The sequence below is a fragment of the Drosophila ananassae genome, chromosome 3L (assembly GCF_017639315.1).
Source record: "Drosophila ananassae strain 14024-0371.13 chromosome 3L, ASM1763931v2, whole genome shotgun sequence".
Lineage (NCBI taxonomy): Eukaryota > Metazoa > Arthropoda > Insecta > Diptera > Drosophilidae > Drosophila > Drosophila ananassae.
Genome location: NC_057929.1, coordinates 2,241,176 through 2,254,389, shown reverse-complemented (window position 1 = coordinate 2,254,389; position 13,214 = coordinate 2,241,176). Strand labels below are relative to the sequence as shown.

The 13,214-nt window shown below is 49.5% G+C and overlaps 1 protein-coding gene across 2 annotated transcripts in view; it reads right to left on the bottom strand.

The window, feature by feature from the left end:
• Positions 1 to 13,214, bottom strand: part of LOC6495468 — a 44,530-nt gene that overhangs the window by 12,132 nt on the left and 19,184 nt on the right. The window contains exon 2 of one of the 2 annotated variants that reach the window (XM_001958879.4): positions 12,043 to 12,688. In XM_001958879.4, the coding sequence (XP_001958915.2) occupies positions 12,043 to 12,688 (646 nt within the window). Of the gene's footprint in view, positions 1 to 4,389; positions 4,420 to 12,042; positions 12,689 to 13,214 lie in introns of those variants that run through there. The other variant, XM_032450415.2, reaches the window with a different exon arrangement.

Genomic DNA, 13,214 nt, shown 5'->3' with positions numbered 1-13,214 from the left:
AAGCCACCAAGAGCCGGCCAAGAGACAGAATGGCAACTGCAACTGCCACAGCAGCAGCAACAGCAACAGCAAAAGCAAAGGCAACCTTAATCACTTTAGTTATCAATATTACTTATTTACGTTGCTTCTACTTAGCGCTTAAGACGCTTTGACTGTGTGACTGAATTATAGGCATGTATACATAAATGCATGAATATGGCCAGCCCGGCTAGCATTACGTTTAAATCTTCCTGCTTAAAGCCAAACAAAGTCACTCGGTGGCGCGCCGGAGGAAAAGGAGCACAACATGCGATCTGTGCCATTGATTCAATTAAAGCGGGGCCAGAAAGAACTCAGAGCCCGCAACTAGGGTCTAAGAAAAGGGTGCCGACTGGCCATTACCCATGGCACTTCACAATTGGAATTATTCATTTAAAATCAACGTCAACGAGTAACTAATCCAATACATGATATGTTATCAAACTAAAGGCTCACTATGATTCCCAAAGAAAATAAACTGAATTGAATCACTTGTGTATTTTTAAACTCGAAAGTCGAAAAATGTGATTCATGATAGAGGAAATCTAGTTATTAAAGGAAAATTTTGTTATTAATATTACAAATCCACGCAATCACACTCTCATGCTGATAATCATTAGTCCGTATCTTTGAAATTAGTTTTATGAACCATTTTCAGGTCAAGTGGCTATACAAATTAAGTATACGCCTAGTGGGTGCCAGGCTGCCAGACTGCCAAGCTACTAGGCTGGCTTTAAACAACAAAGTGGCAGGCAAATGCTGAGAAGGAAGCACCAGTGCCAGTACCAGCTCCAGCACTCAGGAGCAGAGCTGAACAAAGGCATATATATCACTGTATTGATTAATATAATCCGCTTGAAGACGCTGCCAGCCACACAGCGAATTAAGTTACATTCAGCAAGGCCGGTGAGGGGGTGAAGTGCCTCCTCGCCATCCAAGCCATCGCCCCCCCCTTGCAAGCTTAAACCCCCTCATTTAAGGCGGTCCGCACCCCGGCTCAACCACCTGCCACAGTTTTAAGTACAAGTTAATGGTGCTTATGCATATTACCCTTCGGTCCTCCAGTCCTTCCGCCCCTGGCCCACTCCCAGATACTGTTCAGCGCTTATTAATACCCACAACTGATTTTTGTTCTCCGTCTCAGGTCCGGGCCTCGGCCTCGCTTATTTTCCTTTCGCTGAAGTATTTTAAATCGATCCAATGGCAAAAGCGTCTTTTGTATTTGCTGCCTCTGCGAATGCGCGCCGGCTTAATCCGCTGCCAATGAACTGGGAAGCCGAGGGGGCCACAGCTGAAGGAGCTGCCAGATGAGCGGCTTTGCAAGTGAAGGAGATGGAGAGGGTGAACGGAGGAAGAGGGACATCGGAAGGTGAGAAGGTGGGTGAGCTGCTGCTTGGTTTATTAGTGGCCCACAGACGACGACGACGACGTTGACGATGTCCTACTCAGGAGGCGGAAAGGATGTCGACGATGTCGCCATATCGCATTGGTATTTTGGCATTTGGGCTTTGTCTGCCCGAACCCCAGCCAGCAGAAGGACCGCAGGGCATAGAGGACGGGTGCCGGGAGCTGGAGTTGCCCTCCGAGAAGGATGAAATTTGATCCGGCTGCGGTGAGCGCGTAGCATTGTATTTGCATTAAGCGTAACCTCGCCCCGAAATGGGAAGTCGTCGGAATCGGAATCGGAGAGGGAAGTCGGATAGGCGGATGAAGGGTGCAAGCCGTCGATACGCGAGGCTGCCAAGGAGCTTAATTTGAAGGGGATTTACGCAGTGCCATTATAAGACTCTGGCGGCCACCCCTTTGTCCCCTCAGGGCCACAGGGCCGTATTCTTATTTCCAGCCTTTTGTTGGATTCGCCTCTCCAGTTATTTAGCCCGCCGAAAGATCTCTGAACTCTCGGGCCGGGATTAGGTTAAATTTCTCAACAGATTTCTTCACTAGTTACGGATTAGGTGGGGCCAGACACAGGCACAGGCCTGGCTGGAGGTGGATGTGGATGTGGCGGCCCTAAGCTCTGGCCACAAAAGCCAAACCGCAAAAACACCAACACACACTCACGACTCGGCTGACAGCCAGTGTCCAAAAGAGGAGCGACAGGCGAAAGCCAAGTTGCTCCTCTCTTTCTATTCTACCATTGCTTTCTCTGTCGCAACTTAAAATCTTAAACATTTATCCGCGCGTATTATGTGGCAACTCTAGCTAATTGCCGCAAACACGAGTAACAAACACACACATGGCTCTTGAGGTTGGGGGTTGGGACTTGGGGGTGGCAACATATCTAGCCCACTTTTGTTCCGACCTCCATCCCACCCAGTGTTAACCTTTTTGCTCTCTGTCCATTGAAGTTCCTGTTGCTTCCAGCGGCACCAGCAGCAGCAACACGAACTAACACAACAGAAGCAGCAGCAGCAGCAGAAAAACATCAGCAACACCATCTGCGGCATTCAATTTAAGGGGATTAACTGCTAATTTTTTGCGATTTCACCCAATGCCAGTGGTATTTCGAGTTCATTTTTTTCTCTCCCAGTGTGTGAGTGTGTCTTTTTTTTTGCCAGTTACAGATACAGATACAGATACAGATACTCCGCAGAGCTCCACATGCCTGGCAGCCACTCGCATCGAGGGGCTTTTACAGTTAAATCTTTGGGGATTGCAGTCACACTCGCCCATCACACCACCGCCCCACCACACACACACACAGAGTATCAACCGCCTGTGGATCCATTTAAGCGATTCGAGTAAAAAATGCACCATTAGGTGGTTGGGGGCGAGGGATATAGGGCTGCCTATGAATACCAAATCAGATAATCAAATTAGTCAGAAGTTGGTATAATCTCCCAATGGGTTGGAGAGCAACTACCCAGCTCCGATCTGGGCTGGGACGAAGGGTGGTGGTGGTGGTGGATGAAGTGGGTTTTAATCCGCCAAGGTTTCTCGTTTTTCAGGCATAATGAGAGAAATCTGGCTACCTAATCGCCGCCAGAGTGCACGCCTGGCGAGTTACATAATCGGATGCGATGGAACAGGAACAGGGGTTGGGTAATTAAATGCCTTCGAGGGCTAAAGCAACGAGCAGAACTTGCTACTTAATCGGAGATTTTCTGGGGATTTGGAGTTTGAAAAAGCTTCTCGGGTCAGGGTTGAATCCGTTTCAGGATACAGGATCAAAGAGATCCTTATCGAACAGAGTATTTGCTTAATTATGGTCCTTCGAATCAAACAGATGTGGAAACTAGAAGCTTGTTCATAACATCATTAGAAGCTTCAGATCGGCGGTAGATAACCTACATGGTTTCCTTGGTATACACAGAGTGGGATGATCCCGCCTAGAATCGCCTTCTGCCCCTTCATACTTATCGTCCTTTCAGCCTTTTATTTTATATTCACAGCCTCACTGCTCCTGTCCGCTCTCGGTGTCCTTGTTGTTGTTTTGGTCTGAATGTTTTGTTTTTTTTTGTTTTGCTTTCGGGTGAGCTTGGCTTAGGTCAGTGGGCGGCTGGAGGGACACACAGCCAGCTCCAACCTGCCTTCCTGCCTGCCGGTCTGCCTGACCCTCGAGGGCACTGGGGATGAGCCCTGCCCGACGGCTCAGTTCGGTTTAAGTGGCACTGCATTGTTGTTGCTGCTGTTGGCAGCTCTCCCTTGCCAGCTTTACTCTGCATTAGAGTCTACGAGTGTACGAGTGTGTGTGTGTGTGTGTGGCAGCTCTTCTGGGAGTGTTGGTGAGCTGGTGTCTGCCACTGTTGAACTGGGACAACAACAGCAACAAAGCAAAATCTAGTGAACTTCATAGGGATTAGCCTGCACGAAAGCAACAGATTTAAAAGCTTTCGCTCTGCTTTTTAAGTTCATTTGAGCGCTATGTGTTGGTGTGTGTGTGTGTTGGCATTAGTGTGAGTGTGAGTGGTGTATCTGTGTGCGTTTGTTGCCTTTGTTGACAAATGCGACTTGACAGTGGTGTGGCAAATCTCGTCTGCCACCGACTCACTAACCAAAACACGCACCCAACCGATGTCACTACTTTTGTTTGCAGGCCAAGTGTCCTTCAGAGATACTTTCCACCTCTGCTCCCCTCCCGGCATTATGGCCACCTTGAGTCCTAAACGTTTCTTGAGGCATATGCCACCACCCACTGCCCTCCCTCCACTTAATGGAATTGTTGTTCATAATCCAGCATCTCGCACATAATCCAATTGCTGGCCATCAAACATAAAAAACCCAGACCACAGGCCGCAAGATGCAAACACAAACACCACATAACCAGAATCATAACCAGTAACCAGGCATAGCACTACGGCGGAATCGAGTCTCGAAGTAACCGGCACGGCGCGACTAGAACGTAAATAACTGAGCTACACAAAAACCAACCTTCTTCCAGCATGTTTTGAACGATACTGAGAGATACTCAGATACTGTGCCACCAAAGGCCGAAACCCAAATCGAGAAAGAGACAGAGACAGGGCCCGGAGACAGGGACAGAGACCGAAAACTCAGCTGCGAGAGTCGAGTGCTCCTGCCCCCATGCAGAGCCATTGCACACGCACACAAACGCCGATAGCAACATGTGGCTCTGAGTTCGCTCTCAGACTCTCTCTCTGGCACTCACACACACACACACATACAGTCGGCACCCCCTCGGGGGCTCTCTCTCCGCTCACCCCTCCGACGACCGAGCACTGGCCGCCCCGCATTACGCTTATCAAAGTATATCTCTGGGATTATACGAAATGAATGGAATTAAGGATTAATTTCCAAGGGATGTCATTTCGTTTTGGGATAATGCCCTGCCACTACGTGTGTGTCTGTGTCTGTGTGTGTGTGTGCTGGGATGTCTCTCTGTGTGTGTGTGAGTCTGGGTGTTTGGTGTTGGCAGCAGCTTAAGCTATAATGGATTCGGGTTCACAGTTTCCGTTGGCGCTGGATATTTTTTTTTCTTCATTTTTTTTGTGCCGTCGCTGCTTTCTGTGACCGTAGCTCTTTAGCCCATAGCCATAGCCATAGCCGATGCTGAATGCTGGAGCTGTCGCAGGCGATGCGAAGGTTTAGTTATAAAAATACACCGGAGTTTATAATGCCAAAGCGGGTTATAGAGCAGTGGCGTGCTAACCTGGATAAGAGGAGCTACCAGGAGCTAGAAGGCTTGGGATTAATAGGGTAAGTTATGAAATGATTTATCGAGAGGGATTAGAAGGATAGAGGAGAGGCAGTCTTTCTTTCCATTTCTAATTAATTAGGATTATTAAGAAGGATATCAAGATTTCAAGATTCATCTCCAGGCGATCGCTATATCATACTAGACTACCAAGAACCTATAATTACTTTCCAACTGGACCAGCCGGCCCCCTTTCCGCGCCCATGGCCTTTCAGCCACGCCACTGTTCATTATAATGCCAAGCGATCCATAAAACGAAGAGTTAAATCCGAAATAATAATCCCGCACGAAATTAAATCCCTCGCCCACACGGCCACCGAAAGCAAACGCAAACGCAAAATCCCAGCCCCCCGTCCCAGCCCGCCTCCAGCCGCCTCCAACCGCCTCCCCCTCCTCGCTCTGTTTGCATGGAAAAAAGTTAATCTCCCAGCAGCAGCAGCAGCAGCCGTCGCCATCGACTCATCCGCAAACCGAGACTGGATGGATGGAGGGTAGTGGGAGTGGAAGTGGGGCGGGCTGTCACTGTGCGTGGCTGTCGCTGTGTGTGGCTCAGCTCCACCCCACCCATTACCCACCGACACCACCTTGCTCTCCACCAGCCCGCCCGCCAGGCCGTCATCCCGCCACCGCCACCGCCACCCCCACACCCCAACGCCCTTCGAAAACTCCAACTCATGGCATGCTTTTGGGCCTTTTTCGGTTGCAGTTGGCAGAGACGTCGACGCGGGCAGCTTTAGCTCTGCCGGTTTAAGGATTAACACAGACACACACTCACACTCACACTCACACTCACACACCCACAGAGACAGAGGCAGAGTTCGCTCACAGGCAGGGCACCAACACAGGCGCAGATCCGCCACCAACACACTGACAAATAAAGCACACGCAATGCCCAGAGCACAAAATCGTTGGGATTAATGCGGGATCTACTTTATTGCGAAAATATGCTCGACCCGGTTGCCCAACGAAAGCGGCGAGGGGAGGGAGCCAGGGGGTCTGATGGGTGTACTGGTTGGGTACAGAGAGACGGGGGGCTACCGCCAGAGGGGCATGCGATTTGGCATTGGGGCAGCTTGCCCGCCAGCCCGCGTATGTGTGAGTATTTGGATGCGTTGCGGCATCGCCTGGGCATCCATGGATTGTCAGTGACTTAAACGAATTGGGATTACGTTGCGTATGATTCATATGGAGGCTAAAACAACAAAGCACCAGACAGCCACTGGCTTTAAACAACAACTACAACAACGTTGGACTCTGGGCCATATGCTTTGTATGTATGTAGATGGTTCAGAACTTATAGGCTACACTGGCTATACATTCGAACGGATTACAGTCCGGTCCGGTCCCATCCCATCCCATCCCGGCTTTCCCCTCCTTTCTCATCCAAAACCCTTTCCTGTTCTCGCTCATATACCCAGTCCCCTGCTCGTTCGCAATCCCAATCCCAATCCCATCCACTTCCCAGCCCCGAAAAGCTGGTGGAGCACAAATTGAAAATGGACAATCGCCCGCCTGCCTGCCTTCCAGGCTGCCAATATGCCAGCGCCCTGGATAATCCCCTGCGCGATCAATAAAGCCTGTCGGGGCACTGAGAAAAAAGGTGAATAAGTCATGATAATACTAATATTTCTCTCTGTAGGGTTATAGATAGGGGTGCTCTTATAGAGAGAGGTTCTTCATGCCTTTCGGTAATCCAGGTCTTAACTTTTCTCTCAGTGCATCGCCTGAAGTTTGGAAATGGTGAGGCGAGTTGTCTGCCGGCAGTTTGGCAGGATTGCCAGTCGTATTGGGATTAGCATCCCCAAAGCCTCGACTCGACTCGAACCGAACTGACTCGTTCCCAAAACTGGCAACTGTCTGGCCCGTCGTCTAACCCACCTGGCTCACACTTACACACACACACTCACCCATAGACTTGGAGAGAAGGAGCAGACAGAAGGATACGCACGCACACCGGCACAGGAACGCATTAGCTGGCGGCCTAATCCCAACGTCGTTGCCATCGCCAAAGCACTTCAAACACAGGGGCGAAACAGGAACAAAAACAAAAGCTTCAGGACAAGGACAAGGAGAGGAACAAGGAGCAGGAGCAGGAGCTAGAGAAGGGTAAGGAAAAGGAGCAGTGCTCGAAACGTGAAACTTCTCTTCATTTGTGTCTGATGGGATTAGAGCTAAAGCCAGATAAAGGGATAAAGGATTCCCAAATAATGTCATGCCCTCTGCTCAAGCAGCTCGGGATGAAACTTGAAAGTTTTTGGCGCCAAATTCGCATGCAAAGCAGGCAGGCAGGCAGGAAGGTCCTGCCGGTTAGACAGAGACCGAGCGAGGTTAGCCAGAAAGAGAGAGAGGCAGGGACTGTGTCTCGTTCCCTACCCCTTTTTTCGGGTTCAGAGGCTTAGGACGCAGGATAAGTCGCAAACTTGATGCTTTCGCCTAATGTCCTTGGGTGGTTTCGACCGCCCTACCACCCCCACCCGCCCTCCTTAGCCGCAAGTTCGTGATGATGATGATGATTTTGTTTTCGCTTGTGGATTATAAACGCCCCTGCGACCATGCCCAGTTGCATTCGCATTAGTTTCCCTCGCTGGCGATTTTCCTAATACCCCCAAATCCCCACTCACAGCCCAGACATGAGTGCGTAGGATACACATAGACGGCTGTGTTATATCCTTCGGTTAAAGAGAGATATTTTGGATGCGATGCTGGGTGAAAATTCAATATTAAGTGACAGGAAATAAACGGTTTAGCAGCAACATTAATTGGCACTCTGGGCTCTGGCTTAGCCCAGACCCATCAAAGAATCCTTGTGTGCAATCTTAAGAAAGTATTTCCATCTCGTTGGTCCTTCGGTCCTTAGGTCGATTGAGGCTTATGGCAAATCCCTGTTGCAGCTGCTCCTGCTGCTGCTACTGTTTCAGAGTCTTATAATATTCATAATCGAACCTCCTGGTGGCAACCGACCGGTGTTTATCTAATTACAACTTTGCCAGCAGCCTAATTCCACTTGTGTATTAATAGAAGCGCCCGGGTCCGAGCACACTCTCGAATGTAAATATCTACATAAGTTCTCGGGCGCAAAATTGCTCAAAGTTAATGCAAGTGATTTATGGATGCTCCCCAGGAAGATGCATTTCTCCATTGATAATCACAAGACACACGCCGGGTATTTATTTGATTATAAGCCATCTTGGAGAGCGTCTCAAGTCGCTCCCTAAGAGTTTTCAGCTTCTAGTTTCTCAAGGTTCGTATTACGTGGCATGTTGCAAGTTCATGGCTCGGACAGTTCGATCTGTTTTTCAGTCCAACACTTCAATCCCTAAAATTTGTATCTGTATCTTTGGATGTGTGTGAGGGATAAACGGTTGAACTGAAAATAGAGTTGCCAGTTGTCACTCTTACAGAGAGAGAAAAAGAGCCCTTTAAGGATAATACTACATAATATATGATAGACATTGAAATAAACGATACAAATATTTTTCTTATTTTTATTTGGAATATTTTATTATTTAGTTTTTACTCTCAGTGCACTCGATGACGGTGGCTTAACTTAATCAGCATCACCTGCAGCACCTGCCCTTAGGTCCTGCCGATGTCCTTGCTGCACTTGTCAGTGTGTCTGTGTTGGTAGCTGGTGGATGGTTGGCAACAACCGGCTTTTGTGCTGCTGTAGTCGCTGCTCGGGCCAATCCCTTTTTGCTTATAATTCGGAAATGTTGCCTCCTGTTGCTTTTGGCATTTATTCGAATTTGTATCTCAATCTGGGCCAGTATCTGTATCCGCATCTGCATCTATGCCCGATGCTAGCACATTTGTTTGGGTTTTCGGCTATCGGACGGGAGTGGGTGCCGGCTGGGGGAGCTTTAGAGTTTGGGGATTGGGGATCGGATCCGGCTTAGGTGGCATCCAGTGAGTGGTATCATTCAGCTCGGCACTGGCCACTGTGCATAACGCTTAACACTTAAGCTGCTACCGGCTACAGGCTCCTTTCTGCTTCCTGCCGCCCTCCCACCCTCTCCTGGCCCATCAACATATCCTACCATTGGTCCGGAGCTTAGCCACTTCAGGTGGGTCAGGTGGCTCCTAGCCAGTTTTGCGTGTGATTGCGAAACTTGTGCCGTACTCTTCCTCTCGCTTTAGAATCTCTTATCCTTCGGCACGAGGAGGAGGTTGCAGTGCACAGCTTGTTTCTGTGCGGCTTGATTACCAGCAGCCCCTTCCCCGAAATCCTGCTCCTTTCGAGCTAAAGCGAGAGCACTGCAAAAGTTACTGCCCAGCTTTGCCGACACTTGTGCGTCCATCAGGGCTTATCAGGAGGAGCACCCCAACTTCCCAGTTCCCCAGTTGCCCAGTTGCCCAGTCCATCCACCCCACCACCTCATTATACAATCCCTCTCGGGGGCTGTAGCTCATGACATCTGCATAATAGCCGATCGAATGGGTGCCCATTTTTTGAATCCTTGAGCGCGTGCTTATGTCCACAGAGTCCTGCATTCATGGTTCGGGCTTATGACACATGCAGATGCTGCTGCTGTTGCTCCACTTTTGGTGGCCAAAAACAACAATGATTCAATAGCAGGGTCAAGTGGGGGGAGCCGGGTGGTGGGCAAGGCTGGGCTGGGTCGCATCCCGAACGCGTTGATCCACAAACGTGTCGTTAACTAAGGCGCAGTGATTTTCAATTGCAGAACGCGACGCTATATATGTATATTCTGTTGGCAGCGTGTGTGTCCCTGGATGAGAGTGGGTGTGTCGGTGTGTGCATAGGCTTATAGGTGCCAAACAGTATGGCAGCTGGTGGACAAAAATTGGTGGCACGGGGCCAGGGGGGCAGCATGCATATTGACAAGTGCAGCCGGGTGGGGATTTATTAAGGCTAACGTATGAAAATGTTGCATACTAAACTCTGCATAAATCGAAGCGAGGCACCACCATCAGAGGCATGGGGCATAAAAATAGCCCCAAAATGAAAAGCCCAGCTGGTGGGTTGGGAGGCGTGGTTGGGCGACAGGAGGCAGGATAAATATCGTGTTGCGTCGCTGAGCAGCTTAGGCACAATAAACACGCAAACGCACCAATACACACTCTGGGAATATGCACAACAAAACGCCATGAAACAAAACAGATTTACATATGAACTCACAAACACAGAGCCAAAAATGGCAATGTTAAATGACAATAATAACAACAACAATAACAACAACAAATAATGGCAACAATAAGCAAACCAAACTGCACTGAGCTCCCCCCCTTGTCAGTAGGTGGTGGCTGCTGGGGCCAGGATACCGTGTTCGTTCAATCTCAAACCATCCGATTTCGCCAAACCCCCTCTTTGTTGTGCAAATCCTCAAAATATGCTACAAAGCACATTACATAGATACGCACTCACACACTCGAACACTCTTACACACGCACATGCAACAGAGACATTCACAAATTCACAACAAAATTCAAATCAAATCCCTTCTCGTCGTCTGCTCCAGGGACTTGATTTAAGCCTGAGCCCGAGTTTTAGTTTTCCACTCAAATTTTTGGGGCAAGCTTAAAGTATTAATGGCATTGCGACAGGACCTTTAATATTTACTAACCACGACGTGGAAGAGATACCTTCCATCCACGGTGAGACAGTCAATTGTTTTCAACAACTATTGTCGCAAGTTGAAGCCACAAATTGGCCCCGACATCCGCAGTGGGTTTGTTGCCACCTGTTGATGCGTTGACGGGTCACACGTGCTCTCACCCACACAGACACACATCCTTTCAGATTGCGTATACGCAGTGAGTGCCCAGGAGAAACGAGAAACAGAAGCCAGAGCAAACAGAAGCGAAGCACGCAGGATGCATGGCTGCCACCCCTCTAGATGTGGCGCCACAAGTGTGTTCATTTGGCACCCAGCCAACCCACCAGGTCGCTCCCACCTAGGTTTTCTAACCAGAAGCAGTATGTTTGTTTGCACACAGACTTGCTGTCGCAGGAAACAGACCCAGGAGGAGACGGCACACACAAAATAAACGTTATGAATGCTTCATATGCTTAATCCAGGGGATTTCGATGCATATACGAGTGTTGTGTATCTGTAGCTATAGCTCTAGCCATCTGTATCTGTATCTGAATGGAGTAGTGACGGAAGCTGCTCCGTGCTCTCGAGCTGATATTGTTGGTATGCAAAAGGCTTCACTGTTTCCATTTATATCCGTCGCACAACCAACACACACACACACACCCACACTCTATCGAGGGTGAGGCTCCAACTGAATGGATGCATTTGCAACGCAGTGGTCGATGTGGCACAGGTTTACTTCTGGCCATGGCTAAACTATTGATGAACCAAACAAGATTACCATGGCCACTGCTGCTTCAACTCTGCGTATGTGTCTGTACCTGTATCTGTATCTGTGTGCATATGAGTAGGTGTGTGTGTTTGTATGCTGTATCTGTGGGATACGTGCTTAATGCCTTGTGAGCAAATCAAATGAACTTTTCATGGATTAAGCCGGCTGAGGCTGCTGCGTTGGGGCAAAGGAAGCAGCCGAGGCATTTCCATTTGCCGTCAGCTGCGACTGCTGCTTCTGCTGCTGTTCTGATTAAAGTTGTGTCTTTAAAGCCTCTCGATAACGGCACACATAAATAATCTCTTCTAATTACAAGATTTTATGCAAATAACACTTTTTTCCAGGAATGTGTGTAAGTTCTTCGCAACTATACATTCCCTTTTCGCAAAAATCCTTTGCAGTTATTGCATCCTAATTGCATTTCCTGCCCTCCATCCTCTGAGGGATTAGGAATAATAGTTTATTCCTTTAATAATCCCCTACCGTATGTTCAAGAAATAATTTATATTTTTTGAATAATTAAAGCTTCCTTTACTCACGATTTACTTTGCTGACGTCGAACTCCCGTCGCGAGTCCAGGGCCGGGTGGCTGAGGAGCTTCTCCGCCTGCTGCTGGGCCTGCTGCACGCCCACGGCCATTCCCAGGGCGGCGGGTGGAAGGCACGAAATGCTGCCCCGCTCCACGCGCTCCTCCCTCTCGCGCTCCCGTTCCCGCTCCCTTTCGCGATCGCTCTTGGGGGTGGCGTTCTGACTAGAAGAGGCTGTCGAGGAGGAGAGCGCGTTTCCCTCGGAGTTCTGGCTGGGATGGCTGGCGGGCGGAGAGCCCTCGGAGGACCTCCGGCCTCCTGCCTCTCCACCTGGTCCCGCGCCACCACCTCCACCGCCGCCGCCTGGCTGCTGTTGCTGCTGGTGGTGGTGGAGCTGTTGTTGCTGGTGGTGCTGCTGCTGCATCTGTAGCTGGGTGAGCTTCTCCTGGACACCCTGCAAGGAGGATCGTCGATGCTGCTCCTCGCTGGCCACGCCCACGCCGACGACACTGTGGGGCGGTGATAGGGAGTGCTCCTTTTTGACGGCCAGGTCCGCCAGACTGGCGGCTGCCGAGGCGCCCGAAGCGGGTGATTTGGCATTGGCGGCGGCCACAACGGCGGCCGCGTTGGCAGCCCGCGTCAAAGCCAAGGCCTGACTCTGAAAGTACAAAGAAATAAAAGCCAAAAATGAAAACACTGTGAATGGGAATAGGTACGGGTAGGTGGTTGGGGAGATAGAGCCCAAGATTTCCCATTTGTCGCTTGTTTGCTCGGCTAAATGATCGGGTGAAATTTCCACTTCCAACTTCCAATTCGATGGATCGCGCTCGAAATAGAAAACAACCCAAATTCGCTTTATTGATTAAGTCAACAATGGCCATGAGAATCGTCTCAGGCCTGACAGGCGTTGATTTCTATTGATTTGTTAGCCGAGAGCAGCGGGCCAGCCGGCCAGCCAGCCGGCCAGCAGTGTTTGCTTTCTATAATTTAGCAAGTAATTTGCTGCACAAATCGTGGCGAATCACGAAATTGTCTTTAATGATGCAAAGATCTCCGGCTGGAGCTCGAGATCGTTGTCGAAGCGTAACTAAATTAATGTGGCTCTCGTCTCCAGTCCATTAAAGAGCTGAAAGCTTTTTCACAACTGCCCCACACATGTGTGTCCGGAGGGAGGCACCCCGTCC